The sequence below is a fragment of the Propithecus coquereli genome, unplaced genomic scaffold, assembly GCF_000956105.1.
Source record: "Propithecus coquereli isolate 6110/MARCELLA unplaced genomic scaffold, Pcoq_1.0 Scaffold10, whole genome shotgun sequence".
NCBI lineage: Eukaryota > Metazoa > Chordata > Mammalia > Primates > Indriidae > Propithecus > Propithecus coquereli.
In genome coordinates this window covers 9173505-9195026 of record NW_012133858.1, presented here as the reverse complement: position 1 = coordinate 9195026, position 21522 = coordinate 9173505, and the positions used below count along the sequence as shown (strand labels likewise).

The following is a 21522-nucleotide window of genomic DNA, read 5'->3' as shown; positions in this document are numbered from 1 at the left end:
AAGTTCACTCTTATCTCACAAATATCAGGTCATATCCTTTGAACAATTTTTATTGTAAAGTGCTTAAACACAAAGGCCTCAAAAATGGCCTAGTAATACTATCACTTAAGAATATCTGTTACAAAATTATAACTTATTTAAAATCTAACATTCAAGTTTAAAACAAATGGGTGAAATCCAGAATTAATGCTAGAGCTTCACCCTTAATCAGCACTGTTACATCTTGGAATATTATGAGTCAATAGTACTGTATGATCCATAGGATTAAAGTGGGACAGCCTAGATTAGAAGTATCCAGCTGAAGTGCCTCTATTCTCAAAGTTCTTACTTGTTCCCTATTAAATTAGGCCAAAAATAAGTAGTAAATACAGTCCTCTGAGAAAAGAATGGCCACACATTGATATTAATTATATATTAATCTGGTCAAAATAAATGGCTGAAGCTAGCATAAAGTACAGAAATCTCAAAACGTATTTGAATAAAAAGAAGAAATGATACTACCAGGCCACTTTAAAAATAACGTATCAATATTCTTTTTTTAAAAAACCAAATGTGCTCATTGTAAACTGAACATTCTGAAGTATTTTAGTCATAAGTTCCTGAAATTTTTTACTAATATGTATATGAATTCATAACAAATAAATTAGCAATTCATATACTCAAATTCATGAAACTAGAGATCCAATAATTATTCTCTTCTTGTGAAGAATGTGTTCATCAAAGAGAGGAATCTGGTGAGCAACATTTCTTCCTTTTCTTGACGTCTTGATTCAAAGGTGAAAATTACTCAAAAGGAAAGGAGGTGATCATGAGTTGAGATTTATCTAATAAGTCTACTTTGTCATCAGGGTCACAAAAAATTGTTCTAAATACTTCCAATTATCCAACAGATATTGTACAATTGCTTGGGGCAAAGCTAAAGGTAAAATAAGACCTTTTCCTTCAACTTTTTATACTAACTCCACTCCCATCATGGACTTCTCAACCTACTGGTAAATTTTTATTTTAAATTTTCAACTCGTTTTTCGACTGGAGTACAAAACTCATCAATAAACTTTTTCCTGGCATTTTCCATACTGACTTTTTATAGCCAGAAACATGGTGATTTGTATTTTTTTTTCCCTGAACACAATTTATAGAAATTCCCTGAATAACAAAAAGAAAACAATTTTGTTATATTCACTTGACAGCTAAAAAGAATTCCAAAAAGAAAACAACTATTTTGCTGCTGTAAATATATAAAGAATACTTTTACCATTCCATTCACTTCACTGGAATGTATATGGAAGACAAGTGTACAGCAGATAAAGAAGTCAGCAGCCAGAGTTAAACATAGCAAGTAAATGGGTACTGCAATAAGAATATTTATGGATTTTTAAAGGCCCAGGATTAGCCACCCAAGAATTCAGGAAGTACAGTACATAGCTAACAACTCACAATTTACAAGTAGGTTATAAAAACTCTCTAGTATCACATTAGTTTACTTAAGAACTACGAATCTTCCAATTGTAAACTGATAAATTCCTGAATGCATTTCTTATACTGCATTTCAGTATGATTATTAGTAGAATATTGACCTGGCTGTCCATAAAGTCCTTCTGATTCCCGCATCTCTTCATTCATTCTTGCTAAACGTAACCTAAAATTAAATAAAAGGATCTTTTAGATGAAGTCATACAATATAAATGTTCATAAATGAAGTATATAAGCAGGTAATACATGTACTAACGTAATTTTTTTCATTTGCCACTAAAATAGACTGACTTTCAGTTTATCAGACCCTTCAATCTGAGATACAAAAATAACTACATCTCATCTTCATACAATTCTCATGAGAAAAGACAATAAAAGATCCCTGACAAGTACATTGCAGCTCTATTTAAGCAGTATCCCTACAATACCTCTAGCAGCTTGCTTCCTCCAGACTCCAGAGAATTCCTGACTCCTACAGTAACCTGTCAAGTTTCAACTGCCAGTTGCTGAAATTATTATAAGACCCTGTCATAAATTCAATCTGGCTCACCCTCAGGTGAGGTAGTTCCGAACATACAAACAACAGTGTTATCTCTAAATTCTGGGAATCTATTTTAATATGCAACATAACAAGTGACTGTGGGTAACCAAGATCTTCTCAAGGTTACCATCTTGGTTATACATTCTTTTTTGGGTTATTCATCCTGGCAGAAGAAGACACGCAACACTGAATTATGAAGACAAGTATTTCCTCCCATTTTTAAAAATGAGCAACATTTTGAAATAGGCAAATATTGTCTTTGGTACTCTTCTCCTACTTTGTACTGCCTGCCTGTCTTTCTGGGCCACCAAATTTCCACTGCTTTTCCAGACCTCCATCATCCTCTTCTGACATGTTCTCTCCAGCAACTGCAGCACCTCATATGGAGTTTTCCTATTTTTAAAGTACCCCAATTCCCTTCATCTCCTCTCTCAACCACTGAGTGAATTAACAATAGCTCCATAAGTCTTCCTTTGGTATTTGGATTTTAGAAAGGATACTTATTTACAAAAATGCTTAAGTGAAACTGGAATCCTCACACAAAGCAAAACGAAAAAATTTAGACAATTTGAGAACAGTTTTGAGGGAAGGGGCCGTTGCTATACAGGAATTGTCTGGGAAGCTGCACCCAGAGTTAGTTTCTCTATACTATTCCTATCTTTTCTTTAATAACTTCTCTTTCTCCGATTCTAAATGTATAATGATTTAATAGTTCTACATTTACCCACAATAGAAAGGACACTGAGAAAGTATGTTTGGCTGTTTGTTTTGTTTTTTTTATTTGGTAGGGGTTAGGGAGGGGTGATAGATGGCAAATCAAGAATTCACAGTGGAAGCTTAGCAGTTCAAGGCAACCATGGGAATTTCTCTTTGTAAGTGACTGATAGTCATTTACACTACTATTTCTACTTTTGGTATCCACAGGGGTCCTAGATCCAATATCCTGCAGATAACTGAGCGATGACTATAATAGATTGTATGGAAAATACTCAAGTAAAAAGGAAATACTTACAAGGTTACTATATCAGCATTGGCTGCTTCCACAGCTATGCTCAAAGGGTCTTTCCCTTCTTCATCAGTGGCATGTTGATTGGCACCTCGTTTTAGGAATAAACATACCTGCCTATTTAAGGAAACAGCATTTTTCAGATATTGTCAACAAGAAAAATATTAGTATTCACCTTAAAAATAAAAAGCAGGCTGGACACGGTGGCTCACGCCTGTAATCCTAGCACTCTGGGAGGCCAAGGCAGGCGGATCGTTTGAGCTCAGGAGCTTGAAACCAGCCTGAGCAAGAGCAAGACCCTGTCTCTACTAAAAAAATAGAAAGGAATTAGCTGGACAACTAAAAATATATAGAAAAAATTAGCCGGGCATGGTGATGCATGCCTGTAGTCCCAACTACTCGGGAGGCTGAGGCAGTAGGATCGCTTGAGCCCAGGAGTTTGAGGTTGCTGTGAGCGAGGCTGATCCCACAGCACTCTAGCCCAGGCAACAGAGTGAGACTCTGTCTCATTCATTCATTCATTCATTCATAAATAAATAAATAGCACTACCTAACTTAAAGAAATAACATTTTCATATGGAAATTGTTGATTCATTCTACAAATATTTATCAAACACTGACTAATAAAAATTTACCAAGATCAACACTTTTATACATCTCAAGGTATTTTCATATACATTATTTTATTTAATCTAGTACTATGAGGCATTGTGGAATATATAAATTATGATCCCTACCCTCAACAAATATCCTAAAAAGATGTACACAGGTACCTATTAATATAAACTTAAAACAAAAGAAAGATCACTCAAGATCATTTTTGAGAATGAAGAAAGCCAAGGCAATGTAAACGTCATAATATATTCATGAAAATACAACATCAAAGAGTAGAAAGTAATCTTCCTGCTGTACTCCACAAACATTCATACCTTGATGAAACTGACAAAAATGGAGGAAAAAAGGCTGAGTATAGTTGCTTACTCCTATAATCTTAACATTTTGGGAGGTCATGGTGGTAGGAACACTTGAGCCCAGGAGTTTGAGACCAGCCTGAGCAACATAGGGAGATCCTCATCTCTACCAAAAATAGAAAAATTATCCAGGTGTGGTGGCATGCCCCTGTAGTCCTAGGTACTCAGGAGGCTGAGGCAGGAGGATTGCTTGAGCCCAGGGGTTTGAGGTTGCAGTTAGCTATGATGATGCCACTGCTCTCTAGCCTGGGGCAATAGAGCAAGATGACTCTGTCTCAAAAAAGAAAAAAAATTATGAAAGAATAGGTGAATACAGTCTATGAAATAAAATAGGAAGAATTTTGATAGTTAAAGAAGAAAAACAGCCTGGGCATGGTGGCTGTAGTCCCAGCTTTTCAGGAGGCTGAGGTGGGAAGATTGCTTGAGGCTAGGAGTTCGAGGCTATAACGCACCATGATTGTGTCTGTGAATAGCCACAGCACTGTAGCCTGGGCAACACAGTGAGACACTGTCTCAAAAAAAAAAAAAAGGATAAAGAAGAAAACACAAAGGATGAGTTACCTTAAATACTACCTTTTTTAAGTATAAAAAAGTTTTTATGATGAAGTTATTGAACAGAATCTCTTTGCTGATAGAAGGAAAGAAAACATGTTATGATAAAAAAAACATAAAAAAGAACAGCTTCTTGCTTATCCAGGTAATAATAATTGGAGAGCCTGAGATGTTTTATTAAAAAATAATCGTCTAAGATACAAACTTTCCACATAAGGCCAACATCTAGACTTCATTTATACTTTCTAATAGAAAGTCCATTTTCATGGCTTTATTGTACAGTGAGCCTTAATGTTGCTCCAGAAGCCACAATGTCAAAAGCCCAAACTAAGAATTTAGTCTAAAATGTGACTTTAGCAACCCCATGGAAAAAATAAAATTGAAAAGTTATAAAATTTTCCCCAAATAGGTTGAGTGTGTGCGAGCTATGCAGATAATGTATGTGTACAAACATAAATGCATGTAAACACAGAATTAAGTTGTCTGACAAAATCACCACAATTTCAGTAACAGAGGAGGTTAAATGCTAAAACTGATCTACTGAATGACGAGTTAAGGCTGATGTAAGCTTTGCAATTTTCATAGCTGAAAACTAATAATAGCTTTTTTCTGAATAAGATTTTTTTAACTTTCAAATACCATCATGACAATATAAGTCACAGGAATGCATCCCTTTACAAACGCTACCTAATGATTTAATTTGGGAAAAAAAACATTAGTTCAAAATAATTTTTGAAATAAAATCTACTTAAATATTTAAGCCCTATAGTTACCCTGTGTGCCCTAAGACAGTTGCATGGTGCAGTGGTCCCCGTCCTTGGACATCTCTTTGGTTCACATTAGCACCATTCTGTAGGAGGAATTCACATGTCACCAAAGAGCCCTTAAATTAAAAAAAAAAAAAAAGAGGATTAATAGCGTACAAAAGCAAAAAAAAACAGTAATGTAATTCCATTTCTAAAATAGTATAGTTTTATTTACTTTACTCAAAAAGCATTTCCATTTCATTCTCCTCAAAAGAAAAAAACCTCCAACAAAAGCAGAGAAATGATAAATTATATTGTTTTCTTCCCAAGAACAACTTCTATGAGGGATTCATTTGCAGTTTGTGAACTAGGAAAATACACTACATACTTTCATTATCAGAATTTTCTTCCACTATGAAAAAAAAATCTGAAATAATCAAAGTGATGCTCAGAGATCACCAATAGCTGCACAGAGGCTCCTTCTATTTTCCAACTCATCTCTTAAAGCAAAACATAATACTACAGCCATGTTCAGAATGTATTATGATTTTTTATGTTTTACTACCACTGAAAATGTCAATGTATAAGTTCATACCCCTAATACAGCCTGAATAAGCGGTGTTGCTTTGTTTTCCTCTGAATTAGCCCAGTTCACATCTGCACCATGAGCCAAAGCCTCAGCCATTTTAGGAAGGTTTTTTTCATATGAAGCCCTATAAAGCTGAAGTCCTGGATTAAGATGTTTAGAGTCGAGAAACACAGAAGAATCTTGCCTTTCTCCTTCTGAAAAGGAAACACAAATACCTCAATAAAAATAAGTTCTTATTGAAAGTGATATACTATACTTTTTTAAAAAATGAGCTCTTGGAGGGGGAAAAATTGTTTAATAGGTAGAATTTCAGTTTTGCAAGATGAAAACAGTTCTGTGGATGGACAGTGATGAGGTGGCACAACAATGTGAATGTACTTAGTGCCACTAAACTGTACATTCAAAAATGGTTAGGATGGTAAATTTTGTTATGTGTTATCTTACCACAATTTTTAAAAATATTAATAAATGAACTCTTAAACTTATCACAATGTGAAAGTTGTGACATAAGAAACCATTAATCTGTCATAATGAGTTTATGGGAGATTTTCACATGGATATCTTATTTCCCATAGAATAATGACACCCCAAACATTCAAACTTTTTCTCTTATAAAGACATCAACTGGTATGCTAAGCCTTTCTGGTTTTACCGGTATATAATGGATAGGTTAATTACTCTATACTAGATTAAAATTGGTTATATTCCTATAAGCTTGGACTTAAGAAGCAGTAAGAAACCCTGAAGAATTTTACCACTAAACCTCGCTTCATTCCTAGGATGGTACAATACCATCACAATTTGCACTATAAGCAGTTCAAAGACTTTGAAGAATGCTTATTCCCCTGAGTACCCCGCAGGATCAAAATCACTGAAATCATGAGGAGAGAATATAGAAATAAAGCAAAGGTCAGAAGGAAAATCTAGTGGCAAGGGAGCTGATGATCTCTTTCTCTTGAGAAGAAAAGAGAGCCACAAGAAAAGATAAAGAATAATAAGATACACAGTTCGTGTGGATTAAAAATTACCCTCAGCTACTGGAAAGGCCTTTTAGCACATACATGAGGCTTAGAAGGATGTACAACTAGGACAGAACTTCCAAATATAAAGAGAAATAGTTGCTTTTTCATTTAGAAGTATCACTCCTCCCTTAGTACCTTCTAGAAGACTAAACACTTCTCTTAGAAACTATTTCATCAAGACTAGTCGTTTACTACATACATTTTTCAGCAAACAATAGCAATTAACATTGAATTTCACCAAAACTCACCAGGTTCATATAAGCTATTGGCTGACACTGTGGAGGGTAAAGATTCTCTTCCATCGTCAGAGCTCTGCTGGATTCCACTGTCATTACTTTTGACTGTTTTAAAGAAAAAATTGGCTAGTGATTAAAGTTCACGTCATCAAGAAAACAATCTCCCACAAACAAGGTTTTAAAATGAGCTCTTATACGTCAACATGAACTCAGGCACCACCAGTAGAATACCTTTAATACAATTTTAATCCTTTTGAACACTTAGCTTATCAAGATACAAATCAGTCACAAAGCCTGAAAATAAATTTATTTTCAGAGCTGTAACACATCTCATTATCCCATAATTATGTCAGGGGTAGTAAAGAGCTTAATTCATCGTATGATTGTAAGTAATGCGTAATCCTGAGACAATGGGTAACATCTAGAGAAATGGCCACACCGCACAATGACCACTGGCACAGACTTGGAATGCTCCACAAGAGTAGTACTTACTACTACGCAGTTTTGAAGAAGTATCAAAGTAGGAGAAGAGTGAATCTAGCTCATCAGGACAGAACAGAGACTCCCGCCTGGCCTCGTCGCTATTTACAGCAATCACTGGGGACATGCAAGTTAGCAAAGCACAAAGCAGGCCATAAGAAGGGAAAAGGGCAGGAAAAAAACGTTACTGGGAAAAATTTAGGAGGAAAAAATAGGAAGGAAATCAGGCAGTTAATCAGATACTTAGGGCTTTTGGAATGACAGATTTATAATTCCCATCTCCCCTTGCATTTTAAGCAATTTTATTCCTTAGAATATACACATTACCTAGAAATGTGAATTAGCATGGCACTATTTAAATTTAACTGTTTTAAAGACATAGAAATCCAGTTTTTCCTTAGAATACGTAGAAGGAAACAGGTTTTTTTTAGCATTTAAAAAACCTACAATGGCTACTAATTCAGGGATTATGAAAGTGATTTCAGTTTAAGAAAATATTTATATACACAAGAAGGAAGTTATAATACCTGAACTTTGGGCAGATGCTCTGACTTGGTCACCTGGCCCAAGTTTAGAAATGCTCAGCCTCTTTTCTTCATAACTTTTGGAGACAATCTTTGTTTCCTGCTCAGGAGGTGATGATGATATAGAATATTTATCCACAAATTTCCTCTCCACATATTTTGCTCTGATATAAGCCTCCTTCTCCTGTCTGGTATACATAAAAATGTCATCATGTTCTGCTTAATCCCTTAGCATGGCTAATACAGAAAAGAAGCTATTATATATTGAATATTTTCAAACAAAGTTACTGAATCTAATACTAGTTAAAACTGAATCTGTGACATTATGCAACATGTTTTCCTTCAAAATATTTCATGAACTATGATTTTACACTCAAATGAAATACAAACAATAACCTAACTGAAAAATCACAAGTATTAACATGGCACTCTTTTACTGCCTTAATTTTTATGCTCATTCGCTTCTATAACATACACCCTCATGCTTTTTACAGAATGAAAAACATTACCAGGAAAACTTAAAATTTATAGAAATCAACTTTAATTTTGTTTTTCCTTTAAGAAATAATGGCATATACTGAACTATCACTATTGATGGCCATAATTTTTCATACGACAACTACTTTAAAACAACATAGCCTTCCTAATTTAAGGGGAAAAAAGATGTCACATTTAAAATCTTTGATTTATGATATAGTCATAAAATGCCATGTCTGTTCTATACTTTTTCTTACTTATATACTTTTAAAATGCTTAGGTCTGGCTAAAGTAGAGGGATCGGTCAAGGTCTGAAATAATTCAGTCATACTTTAGCAAATAATTAAGATTCTGATTTAAGTGACATTGGTTTAACGAGTGGTAACTTTAAAATAGTATTGATTATACACAAATATTTAGTCAAACACAAAATCTCAACATAGGATTACAGCAAATAAAAATTTAATGCTTAAAATAAAGAACTGTAAAGACTAAAAACAGCAACAATAACAAAAATTATGGGTTTTGAAGGCACAAACTCTTACCCACTTCATTCGATGAGCCTCCTTATATAGAATTGGAAGTATAATTTCAAACACAGCAATTAAGTAGTCTCCCCTACTAGAGGTACCCTTTTCATCTTTGTTTCTTCAACATTACAATGCCATGCATGAAGTATGTGATTAATAAATATTTGTTAAACTAAGTCAAACAAGGTTAAATTATTTATTGTAGGTAGTAGAAACTGGATCCTTTCATTAATGAACAGATTATCCCTTTTTGAATGCCTACCACTAACAGAAGTTTGGTCTATTTTAACTGCTAAGAACTTTTAGATTCCTATGTAGGTCCTTAATTTTTAAGATTCTCTTTCCTCTAGAGACTATAATTGATTATCTGCTCAATACAATTATTTAATTAACATACTCAAGAGATAGCCACATTTGAACAGAAGCTATAACGGTTGCTTCTAATCATTCTGTCTCAATGTTATATATCAATTACTACAGTGAAATAAAATCATAGCTATATTCCTGATTAGACAAAAAAGGTAGCACATTAAGACAGCTGAAATAGTACCTTTGTCCTGGTTGTGGTTTCTTTATTCCCATTTTTTCCACTTTAGCTTCATAAACTCGATTTATAACATCATTCCCCAACTCACACATAAGCTGTTTGTCAGGAAAATAGAAAAATAAGCTATAAAGTCCTTAAAATAAGCTAAAATTTAAAAGTCCTTAAAGCAAGTACATCTAATTCCCTTGCATATTCTGCAATTGCTCATTCCACAAAGAAGTTTAAACAAAATGAAACAAGAACTGACAGCAATACTATCACTTTGCCGTTCTTCACCAGAATATCTCCTCTAGAAGATTATCATCCCTACCAGACTCTTTATTTATCTACCTATCTACATATCATAACTATTATACCTATATGTATATAGTAAGGCAAGAAGCATGGCAAAGCATTACCCATACTGTAATATATAGCAAGTACTTGTCAGTCCTAGTACAATAAATTAAAAATTAAATATCTATTCTTTTCAGTTTTCACTTCTAATTCCTCAAAATATTCAAATCTACAAAATTTACATTATTAAAATTATTTTTGGACTTTTACCTCTCCTTGGGTTCTGTCTCCAAATAACAACCAACTCCTAGTTATATGTTCCAAAATCTTTTAGATTTTCCTTTCCATCTGTCCATTCACCTCTTTAATTCAGTTCAAGCTCTCTTTGTCTTACTAATAAATTATATCTGTAGCTTCTTGGCTAATTAAGATAGTGAATGGCTAATTAAGATAATTAAGATAAGAGAATGAACTGTGCCCAGTTCCAGGCTTGACCCCTAGAGCAAACATGCCTATGATGTCAAGATATAGATCACACAAACCATTCCCTGAAAAATTATATCTGGGTAAAGGAGATACTGCATATAAACTAGGATGACATAACCAGTAATTATAAGGTATTGGGACATGTCAGTTGGTGGGAGGGGGCACATCTGGGATGAGACAGCAAGAAAATAAAAATGCTATTTGGACCCAAGAATAGGATCTGGGAAGGTCACTTTCTGAAAGTGTATAATAGGCAGCCAGGAGAGAAGGGTTTTCCTTTCTTCCCTGTTCCTTAATCATCATCTTTTTAAGGATCCATTATTTCTACGACATCCCTTTCTGTCATGGTTTTCTTCCCTTGTTTTTATTACCTCTCCCTCTCTGTGAGTTTCTCTCCCTTGACCCCACAGCCCAGTTACTTCTTATAAATTTTAAATGTGCTATTTCCTTCTTTGAGCAATTATTATTTCTAGTTTTATACACCACATTTTTTTTAAAGTAAAGATACTAGTTATTATATAATAGCCTTTTAAAAAAATCTGGTACTATGAGACAATAAATATATCACTGGACGAGAATTAACAAAACAGAAATCAGGCCTACTTACAAAAATTTAACATAGGGCAAAGAAGAAATAACAAAATGATAGGAAAAGAAAGGATTGTTCAATACTGATGCTAAGAAAGTTGGCTAAGAATTTGGAAAAAATATCAAGAGTTAGGCACACATTTTTACTATATACCAAATAAACATATCACTATGATTAAAATTTATAAAATATTCTTATAAAAATTAGCGAATTTTACCAAAAAATAAATTCTATTAAGAAAAAGAAATTACAGGAATTATTATCTACTTTCCAAAATTTTAGTATTATATACTATTATTTTATAATTTTCTTTAAAATTTTTCAGATCTCATACAGGGACAAAATAAAAGTCTAGAACAATATTTTGCAAAATATTAAAAATAGTTAACCTTGGAGAAGGTGGTGGTTACTATTTTGAGAGGCTTTTTTCCTTTTACTTATCAATTATTTTAAAGCTTATCTTTGATACATGTTATTTTAATTAAAAAATAATTAAAGGTTTACAAACTTTATCTTAATTGCATCCAATTATTTCTTTTTCCCATACATACTTGCCCAAAGAAAAATATTTTCCTATTTCCTCCCCTAAACTTCTAGAATAAAGAGATATCAAATCAAACCTAATCTCAGTATTGTGGCATGCTAGTTTCTCCAGTAATACCACCTGACTTCTATTTCTTCTCAAGAAATTCTCTTAATATTCTATTTACTGTCCTGCTTACAATCTTTTACAATGTAAGTTTTACTTATTTGAAGCTCTGTATTTTGCCTGGGTTATAATTTTACTTTCCTCTAGAAAGGTCTGACCCAAAGTACTTCCTTCTTTCTTAAGTATCCTCATTAATAATTCCATTATTTAAAATTTGAACTAAGATATCAGGTGTTTGTATCTGTTATCTAATGTCTTCATTCACATCTGCAATCTTTCCCCCAACATTACTTTAAGCTTCTTGAGAGAATGGAACCCATCTTCTACTAGTTTTCTATCCCTCTACTACAGCTAGCACAACACTGCGTATCATTCGCAATGTTTGGTGAATTAATTAAAAAAATAAGCCTAAGGTAAGACAGGTAAAGTTTTAAAAAACTCAAAATTAAAGTAAACTATTTTCTCATTATAATTTATATGTTAAGTATTTCAAAATATTTTGCTTAAAAGTTTCACCCATATTTTTAAAATGTATTAGATAAATGTGTTTCAACCAAATTTTCTACATTGAATCCATTCAATTCTTATCTACACACAAAGCTGATGCAGAAATTAGATTCTTGTTCCTCATCTCCCACTTTCTTCTCCTTTGAATTCATAATTTGTAGAATCTATCTAAACAGGGCTACCTAAGGGGCCAATTTATCACGTTTATTTAGATCTTTACACAATAATTCCACAGAGCAAATTTTTCACATAATTGACAGGTTTACTGTTTATCTATGGATTAAAATAAAAACACAAATACACTAAAAACACAATTTTCAGACAGAAATAAATCAGTATGTATACTCCAACCCTTAAACTAATCTATTTTCTACAATATGGTAAACTAGATGGTGGGAATTAAAAGGAATATACTATTAACAGTCAGGAATTTTATAATCTTATCAGAAACACAGTAGTGGCCTAAAATTATTTATGACAGTTTCATAGATATAAATTCTTAGACACAGGAAAAAAAAGGATGACTTGGTTTGATGCCTCCTAGCCTGACAAATGTAAATTTGCAAACAGTCCAATGCTAAAATAACCCAATGGTGCCCAAAGTTATACCAACCTATTACAAACTATACTATAGCAATATATCTATTTTTAATAAAAATCTAATTACAAATGGTTAAAATTAAGGCACAGATTCTAAGATAATTTTTGAAAAAAACACAAAAATGTAGGAACACTGGTTTTCTTAAAGAGTGAACTGACTTGGAGTTAAGAGTGCTACATAAACTTAGCAAATTTAAAAAACCTATTATGAAAACACTAGATTTGCCAAAATAACCTCAAATATGTTCCAATACAATTTACTTCATTGTTAGCATGATGAACTCATAAATTTGTAAACTAAGATTCTAAAATCTTCACTTATATGTGAAAATATGAAATATTTTTATGCAAATATTTATTTTACCTTTAAAAGTTCCGGCTCCCAGGTGTCTAAAGTCAAAGATCTTACTTTAGAAAAATGAACCCCAAGACTCCTAAGTAGAAAAAAGAAGACCACATTAATAGGTAAAACTATCAAGTTTCTACTCTATTTGCATATTTGTGCAAATTCTTTTTCTCTTTTAATGTGACATAGTCTCTAAAAGTCTCTAATATAGCCTCCCCCCTTTTTTTTGAGACAGAGTCTTACTCTGTCGCCCCGGGTAGAGTGCAGTGCCATCATCACAGCTCACTGCAACCTCAAACTCCTGGGCTCAAGCGATCCTCCTGCCTCAGCCGCGTGAGTAGCTGGGACTACAGACATGCATCACCATGCCCGGCTAATTTTTTCTATTTTTGCTAGAGACAGCGTCTTGCTCTTGCTCAGGCTGGTCTTGAACTACTGAAAGCAAGCAATCCTCCCACCTCAACCTCCCAGAGTGCTAGGATTACAGGTGTGAGCCACGACACCAAGCCACTGTAGGCCTTAACACACGTAAAAATAGGGACAGATCTTCTGGTTCATAATGACGGTGAACAAAAGTCCTCAAAACCACTTTACAAACCAGAAATTTAGACACTTTTTAAAAGGTACAAAGATACAAACTGGTAATTACATTAGGGAAGTGGAAAAGGCCCTCTAACAAATGGAATGTGATAATTTCCAAAGTGTATTTATCCAAAGAAGGAGTCTAGGTAGGCCTACCCACCGGTGAATCCCAGAGCACTCAATACACAAGGTGATGCCCAAGTTGATGCTGGCCCACCGAGGGTCTGCGAGACCACAGTCACAACAGCTGGCATTGCCAGGGATACATTGGACTCGCTGCAGAGCACTTTCTCCTTTCAATAATTTCTCTTTTGATTCATTTCCAGAGTCTAGGCTTCCTGTGGATGGAGATGATTTCTTATCCAGCTTCTAAAAGAATTAAGAATTATTTGTTTTTTTAAAAAAAGATTATATGCTACATGCTCCAAACAAAAACTTACACTCATAAATGAAAGGCCTATTATGGGCATTAGCTGGGCACTATTCTAGGCACTAGAGATTCAAAAATAAAAAGATATAGGCTCTCCCATCAATGGATTTTTAGTCTAGTGGGGAGAATCATATAAACATTTAAACCTATATATAATAACTGATACAATGAATATATGTACAAGATATGAGGGCAGAGAGAAGGGGGAACACTAGTTTAACAAGCAAGGTGGGAGAGAGAAGAAAGAGACATGAAACTATTAAGACTTAAGAATAAAATAATTATTATTTCATACCATACTTTTCCAAGGTGTTCAATGAACTGTAAGCAAGTTATTTTAATTATTGCAGTGAATAACTAGAAAAGGTATGGTTGCGTATAGTTAAATACTAAAGAACAGATCAACTACATAATTATAATTAAAGAGTGAATCAACAATAGAACACACAATGTTTAAAATTTCAAGGGATATTAGGTAAACCAGGAGAAAAGCAAAAGATGGTTGATAAACAAAAAGTCAATTTTTTAAGTGCACAGCAAAGTCCATACCAATAATACAGAGTATTTATTAAGCACTTGTCTATACATGGCCACAATGACCACATACAAAGATGTGGTTCACAGATCCTAAGCAATGGAAGATATGGTCTATAAAATGCCTCTGGTTTAAAAACATTTCAATTTCAACAAGCCTGTATGTGAGTACAGAATCAATAGAAATATAATTTAGCTCTTGTCTTCCCCTTCCTGAAAGCTCAATTCAAGAGCCATTAGACAGGGCCCCACAAGGTAAGTGTGGAGACACAGTATTCTAGAGGATTTAGTTGAGTGAAGAAATGTATCCACATAAGGGGTTAACCCTGCACAGGTTGCTGGATCCCAAGCAGGTTAAGGAGGACGTCTGTCTAGTGCAGCAGCCCAGCAAAGGAAATAGGAGCCTGAATAGGGAGGGGAAGGCATCTAAGTATTAATAGTAGTGCTACCCAGTATGAGGTGTCAGAGCCTGAGTAGGATAAGTGGGCTGGGAGGACAAGATTGGGGGCAGGAGACAACAGAGACAGGATACTGGTGACATACGGGGTGGGGGGGGCAATCATATAAGTAAACATGTTAAAGATAAACAGGAACAGATTTCTCAATGCAGAGATAGGAATTATTTATTTATATGGAAAGGGAGAGAACCAGAATGAATCTTGTTAGATTAGAACTGGAAATACCAATAGGCATGCATTTAACGGTTTCTTCCCTCCCTCCCTCCTCCCTCTCTCTCTCTCTCTCTCCCTCTTTCTTTCTTCTCTCTCCTCTCTCCTTCTCTCTCTCTTTCTTTCTTCCTTTTTTTTTTTGAGACAGAGTCTCACTCTGCACCCAGGTTGGAGTGCGGTGTTGTGATCACAGCTCAGCATAACCTTGACATCTCCTGGGCTCAAGCTATCCTCCTGCCTCAGCTTCCCATGTAGCTAGGACTACAGGCAATACTCAGCTAATTTTTAATTTTTTTGTGGAGGCAAGGTCTCACTCTGTTGCCCAGGCTGGTCTCGAACCCCTGGCCTCAAGTGATCCTCTCACCTCAGCCTTCCAAAGTGATTACAGGCATGAGCCATTGTGCCTGGCTGAGCATTGGGAATTTTTTTTAAAGCTTCCTGTGTTATTTCACGTGCAGTCAAGGTTAAGAACCATAGCTCTAACGCTAAATCCATGAAAAAAGAACAGATTTATATTTACAAACATTCAGTGAACAAAAAAGAAACTCTTGGAAATTAAGTGTGTGCTAGCAAGAACTGAAATATTCAACAGAAAACTTAAGAGATTAACTGAGAAGAATTCCCAGAAAGTAGAGCAAAAAACACACACACACAAAAAGAATATCATAATACCAGTCCAGAAATTCCAGAAAGAAAAAACAGAGACACTGGAGAGGAGAAATACAAAAGATTAGTAATAAGAAAAGCTCTAGTAGCAATACTGGAAACTAAACAAACAAATAAACAATGCTGTTAAAATTCTTCAGAATAATTATTTCCAACCTAAAAATTCCATACCTAGCCAAACTATCAAATATAAGGACAGAAGAAAAACATTTTCAGACATGCATAGAATCACAAATGTCTCATTTTCAGGATGCTACTGGAGAAAGTACTTACATTTTTCTTAAGAAGGAGAAATATATGGGATATAGGAAAGAGAAGAATCTTCAAAAATGATTATGTAAGGAAATTCCAAACTAATAGCTATGCTGCAGGCTTATGGGGAAAGTGATGCAGACTGAAGACGTGTGATTCTGCAGACAAACATAATAAGGGCTATCTTTGCCAACATGCCCTTTGTCAATGTTCTCATTATTTGTACCCAACAGTGTACCCAAGGTGAACTTGATCACTGAAGAAATTCCTACATTCCTCTCTATGCCCTGCAGCTTAGATCAAGTGAGTCCCCATATTTCCTGCTTGGGAAGAGTTCTTTTATCTACTCTTGAGAGCTGGAAGTTGGCCATTATGACCTTTGAAATACAATTTAGAGAATAATCCGTTCCCCTGACAGTTGTCTATCACCAAGCCTATGCCACAGTCCTGCCAGATGATGCAAAAGTAAGGAATTCCATTTCTCAGGACTCACTCACGGCCTTGCCCAAAAAAGTCTGTAAACTCTTTGGGAGGCTAAAGCCAGACTATGACCCAAGATTCCATATTCAGCTTATATTTTCCAAGGAGCCTTCAACTAAGAGACAATATTGTACTTTCCTTTTTGGCTTTTCCTCAGTTTTAATTTTAAATACTTTTCATGATCATTATTTTATTTTATAGTTAATTAAAATAGTAAAATATTTTGGGGAAAAATACTAATATTGCTATACCTTGTTCTAATCTGGGACATATATTCAAATATTAAAGTAAACATATATTCAAATACTAAAATAAAATGATAGGTAAAAATCAAGAGAAATAAAATAGAAATTAAATCTAGGATTTTAAAAATAAAACTCATTTCAATTACATACAATCATACTTCATTAAAAAAGATGTTAAAATTATATAATATTGCAAGTAAAAGTAAAATTAAGAACTTTTGGCAATATGTCATTTGATATTGCTAATACCTCTACTAACCTCTGATTCATCACCCTTCTCTCTATAAGCAGTAGCAATACTGGTCTGAACAGCCTTAATCCATGCCTGGCGCAGCTTTTCAGAATCTGCCTGGAGCATACAACTTCTAAAAGGAAGGAAGTTGTAATGATTAATTATTGAAATTTATTTTTAAAACATTTTCTTCCTCTTTAACACAGATAATCACAGTCAAATGCAAATTTCTCTACTCTGGAAAGTTCTTTAAGACAAACTAGAAACATAAAAACAATTCATAGATTCTTTAAAACCACTTACTTTGTTGGAGAGACTACCTCAAAGCAGAATCGTCGTTCTATATCTTCACAATGTTTCACCGTGCAGAGCCTAAGATCTTCAACTACTACAGTGGGATTATCCTACAAATAACAAAATGAAATTTCCATATTTATCAACTTAGGTTTCAAATACTACTACCAATAATAACATATCTAAAAATATTACTTGGAATAACTAGTCTAATTTTAAAGATTTATATTTGATCTTATTTTAGATACAGAAAAAGGTTATCAACATAGACATAAAAATAAAGGTAATTCTGTCCTGTTAATAAATTGTCTCTTCCTCATAAAATTATTATGTATGGATTAAATGAAATAGTGTATATGAAGAGCTTGGTCCAACACTTGATACTTAGTAGATGCTCAATAAATGTTAGCTTCCTGTGAATTTTTTTCCATTTTCTTTCATATCTATTATTCTCCTGGCCCCACTCATATATAACAAAAGCTACTTTCCTCCAAAAGAGAAGTCTTTAATCAGTCGAATTTCAAACACCTCAAAGAAAGATAAGAAGATATAACTTCTTTTTAAAACACCTAAGAAAATGAGCAAGGTTTAATCATTTTCCACTACTTAATAAAAATATAAACTCAAAACCAAGTTTATCAGAATAGAAGAAACTATGAACTACTAGCTAGATTAAAGGATTTGTGTAGAACCAACTTGCTCACCTTAGAATCTAGCAAGTAAAATTTCATATCATATCATCTCAAGGTTAAGTAGATATTTGAAATGTATAGTTGATAGAGTATTATTTATAAACGCTAATTAGGTAAAAAGGAAGTTATCAATTTTAACTAATGATTCTTTTTTCTAATTATGTTTAATATTCTCAAGTCACATATCCCAGCATGCCTTTCCAATAAATAAAACTTCCTCACCCTTAAAATAAGTTTTAGGAAAAATAATATATAAAAACTATATTAACAAATTTAGGTGTTTCTATTTAAATTACTTCAAGCTTACATTTTAATTAATGCCATTTTTGACCTTTCTATATTATCACCTTTGGCCCTAAGGTGATATTTTTTAAAAGGCACCCTCTCCTCCAGCCTCAAAATAGTACCATGGAATGGTAGTGTTGTTCCTGTCACACAACTAGACATAAAAAAACATATAAAGAAATAAAAGGGTCAGGAGTGGTGGCTCACACTTTTGAGAGGCTGAGGCAGGAGGATTGCTTGAGGCCAAGAGTACAAGACTAGCCTGGGCAATGTAGACCCAGTCTCTACAAAAACTTTTCAAAACTTAGCTGGGCATGGTGGTGTGCGCCTGTAGTCCTAACTACTTGGGAAGCTGAGGTGGGAGGACCATGTGAGTCCAAGAGTTCAGAGTTGCAGTGATCACGCCACCGCACTCCAGCCTGGGCGACAGAATAGAGACCATGTCTCTTTAAAAAAAAAAAAAAAGGTATTGTATATTTCAAAACAGCTAGAAGAAAAGATTTGTAATGTTCCCAACACAAAGAAAAGATAAATGTATGAGGTGATAGATATCCCAATTATCCTGATTATTATACATTGTATACAGGTATCAAAATATCACATGTACCCCAAAGATATGTACAACAAATATATGACAATAAAAAGCTACCAAAACATTTTTTGAAAAAAGAAATAAAAGTATATAATCCTGGGACATTCTGAGAAAAATCCATCTCAAAGCCAGGAATTAAGAATTCAGGATTCAAAATCACTCTGCTTTTAAGGATCAAATCTTGGTATTTTCCACGCTAGAGTCCTCTTATGCTCAAACATAAAATTAATAAACAATAATTACAGTAATTTTGCACACGAGTATTTACGGACTTCAATGTTTACCAAGGCAAACAGATAAAGAACTGAAATTGAGAACTTACTGGGTTTTTACTCAATTACTTAACCAAACACCTACCTTAAACTTTTTCTGGTAAACCAACTGATTGTTCTGTATTGAAAACCAGCGTCTAAACAAATACAAAATAAGTTGAGTTTTCATAAACATCATTTACTTCCATTGTTATTAGAAATTAAATGTTTGGGAAAACACTGGAAATCAGATTATGGTAATTATGTTTTAAGATGTGCACTGCTTCGTTTTGCTTTTGTATAAACTGATTTCTATATGGGTAACTACTGAAAGTAAAGAACAAGCATTTTTAAGCCACAGATTAGGGAAATGAAATTACTATATTTTGATTCATTTTATGTCATAAATTTATATCCTAACCAAAGCTGCTATCATTTATGTTATCACCAAATAATAATTGTTTTACAGTATAAATTTATAGTTTTTTGAGGTTCCTCAAAAATAACTAAAATCATTCTACCAAAATAATTGCTTTTATTATAATATAAAGTTGAAATAAATTCATATTGTGAATAAAAATATCCACTTGCATATAGTAAAACACTGAAATAAACTGTGCTTTAATTTTAACCTTTCAGCAAATAATTCAGTTAAGTGTTTAGAACTGATATCTAACAGGAGGTAATCACAAATTAACTTGGCCTTACTTTTATATAAAATACTTCTAGGCAAAATTATTACTACAGATGATTCACCCAACTATTTATGCGGTTCTGCTCATTATTGTAAATTATTAGGCAGACAATTTACTTGAAATTTTTTTTAGAAGAAAAAGCTAAGCTATTGTATGGCATATTTACTAAGTCTATTTTATTAAAACCATAAAAGACCTAAAGACTTATAAAAAAAAAATTCACAGCCAAAAGCCATTCATAAAAGGAAGCAAAACTTCTTATCAAGCATGAAAGGTAAAACAATATTTGAGTCATTATTTTAAAATTAGTTTCATGTGAGATGATTTCTATTATAAACATTAGTGATTAATCAATTAGCTGATAGAGATTCTACCTTTTCATTGATACTAATACAAAGCACCAGAAATTGTATTTAGACATACTTAGAATTTCTATTTTTAAAAAATAAGTTAATTCTCCAAAGCTGAGAAAATGATTAGGAGATGCTTTTCCATTTTTAAGCCTTTTACTAGACAGACTGTTAGGTTTTTCTTGCCACTTAAAACGGAATCACCTTTACCATTAAAATAGAGAGATCTGTTAAATAAGCATCTACATAAAATGAGGTGGGTTGCCTCTAAATGCAAATCATCAAGAGGCAGGCTAGAAAAGGAAGAACTTCTGGGTTTCTTTGCTTTGGGATACATAATTGGTTAGAAATGTTAAAGGAAATACCTACAAACAAAATGATGCAACCCTGCCACATGGGATGACATGCAATGGAAACAATCTCTGATCTTGATTAAAGTGGTTTTTTAAAACATTTGAAGTATGATGAACCATATTAATAAAAATCCATGTTTTATATTATAGTAATCATACTACATAATTTGATGAAAGCTACAAAGAGTTTTATAGAATAATGGAAAAACACCCATATAACCATGTAAACTTTCCATGCTTCTGAGGTCATCAAAAAATAAATTTCTTTTGACTAACTTCATCTGAGGTCAAGATCCTCTAAAAATAATATCAAAATACTACATAAAAACTTATGTTTTTGTCAGAGATCTCCGATTAATGATACATATCATATATGTTTCTGAAACCCAGTTCTGGCACCTATCTGCTTCTGGGTGACATTATCACATCATCAGTTTTTGTATACTCAGGAAAGAGAATATAAATTCATCTTAATTTGACGTCTTCTAAGGAAAAAAGTCATACAATATATCCCAGGTAGAAAAAGAATTTTGAATTACTAAGATCTGTAAGTCTTATGACACTATCTCCCTTCTACTGCCATTATAAATAAAAGGAGCTAACTATACTCATCTAACATTGATCAAAATTTTAATCAGGTAAGTAAGTAAACATGGAATGTAATTTTTAATTCTTCCTATAGAATAATCCTAGTTATTAACATTTCTAAGAAAAGGAAAAATGAGACTTATAAACAGGTCATGGCCTATGCAATGTAGATAGAAAAAATACTTA

At 33.5% G+C, this 21522-nt stretch overlaps 1 protein-coding gene across 1 annotated transcript in view; it reads right to left on the bottom strand.

Annotated features, from left to right (window-relative positions):
* The window catches only part of ACAP2 (ArfGAP with coiled-coil, ankyrin repeat and PH domains 2), a 161126-nt gene that overhangs the window by 4566 nt on the left and 135038 nt on the right, over window positions 1-21522 (bottom strand). The window contains exons 14-25 of the mRNA XM_012639804.1: window positions 19457-19508; window positions 17540-17640; window positions 17264-17369; window positions 13890-14098; window positions 13166-13235; window positions 9698-9789; window positions 8144-8328; window positions 7149-7241; window positions 5885-6072; window positions 5317-5426; window positions 3027-3137; window positions 1578-1639 (exon numbers count right to left, since the gene is read on the bottom strand). Of these exons, the coding sequence (XP_012495258.1) occupies window positions 1578-1639; window positions 3027-3137; window positions 5317-5426; window positions 5885-6072; window positions 7149-7241; window positions 8144-8328; window positions 9698-9789; window positions 13166-13235; window positions 13890-14098; window positions 17264-17369; window positions 17540-17640; window positions 19457-19508 (1379 nt within the window). The remainder of the gene's footprint in view (window positions 1-1577; window positions 1640-3026; window positions 3138-5316; window positions 5427-5884; window positions 6073-7148; window positions 7242-8143; window positions 8329-9697; window positions 9790-13165; window positions 13236-13889; window positions 14099-17263; window positions 17370-17539; window positions 17641-19456; window positions 19509-21522) is intronic.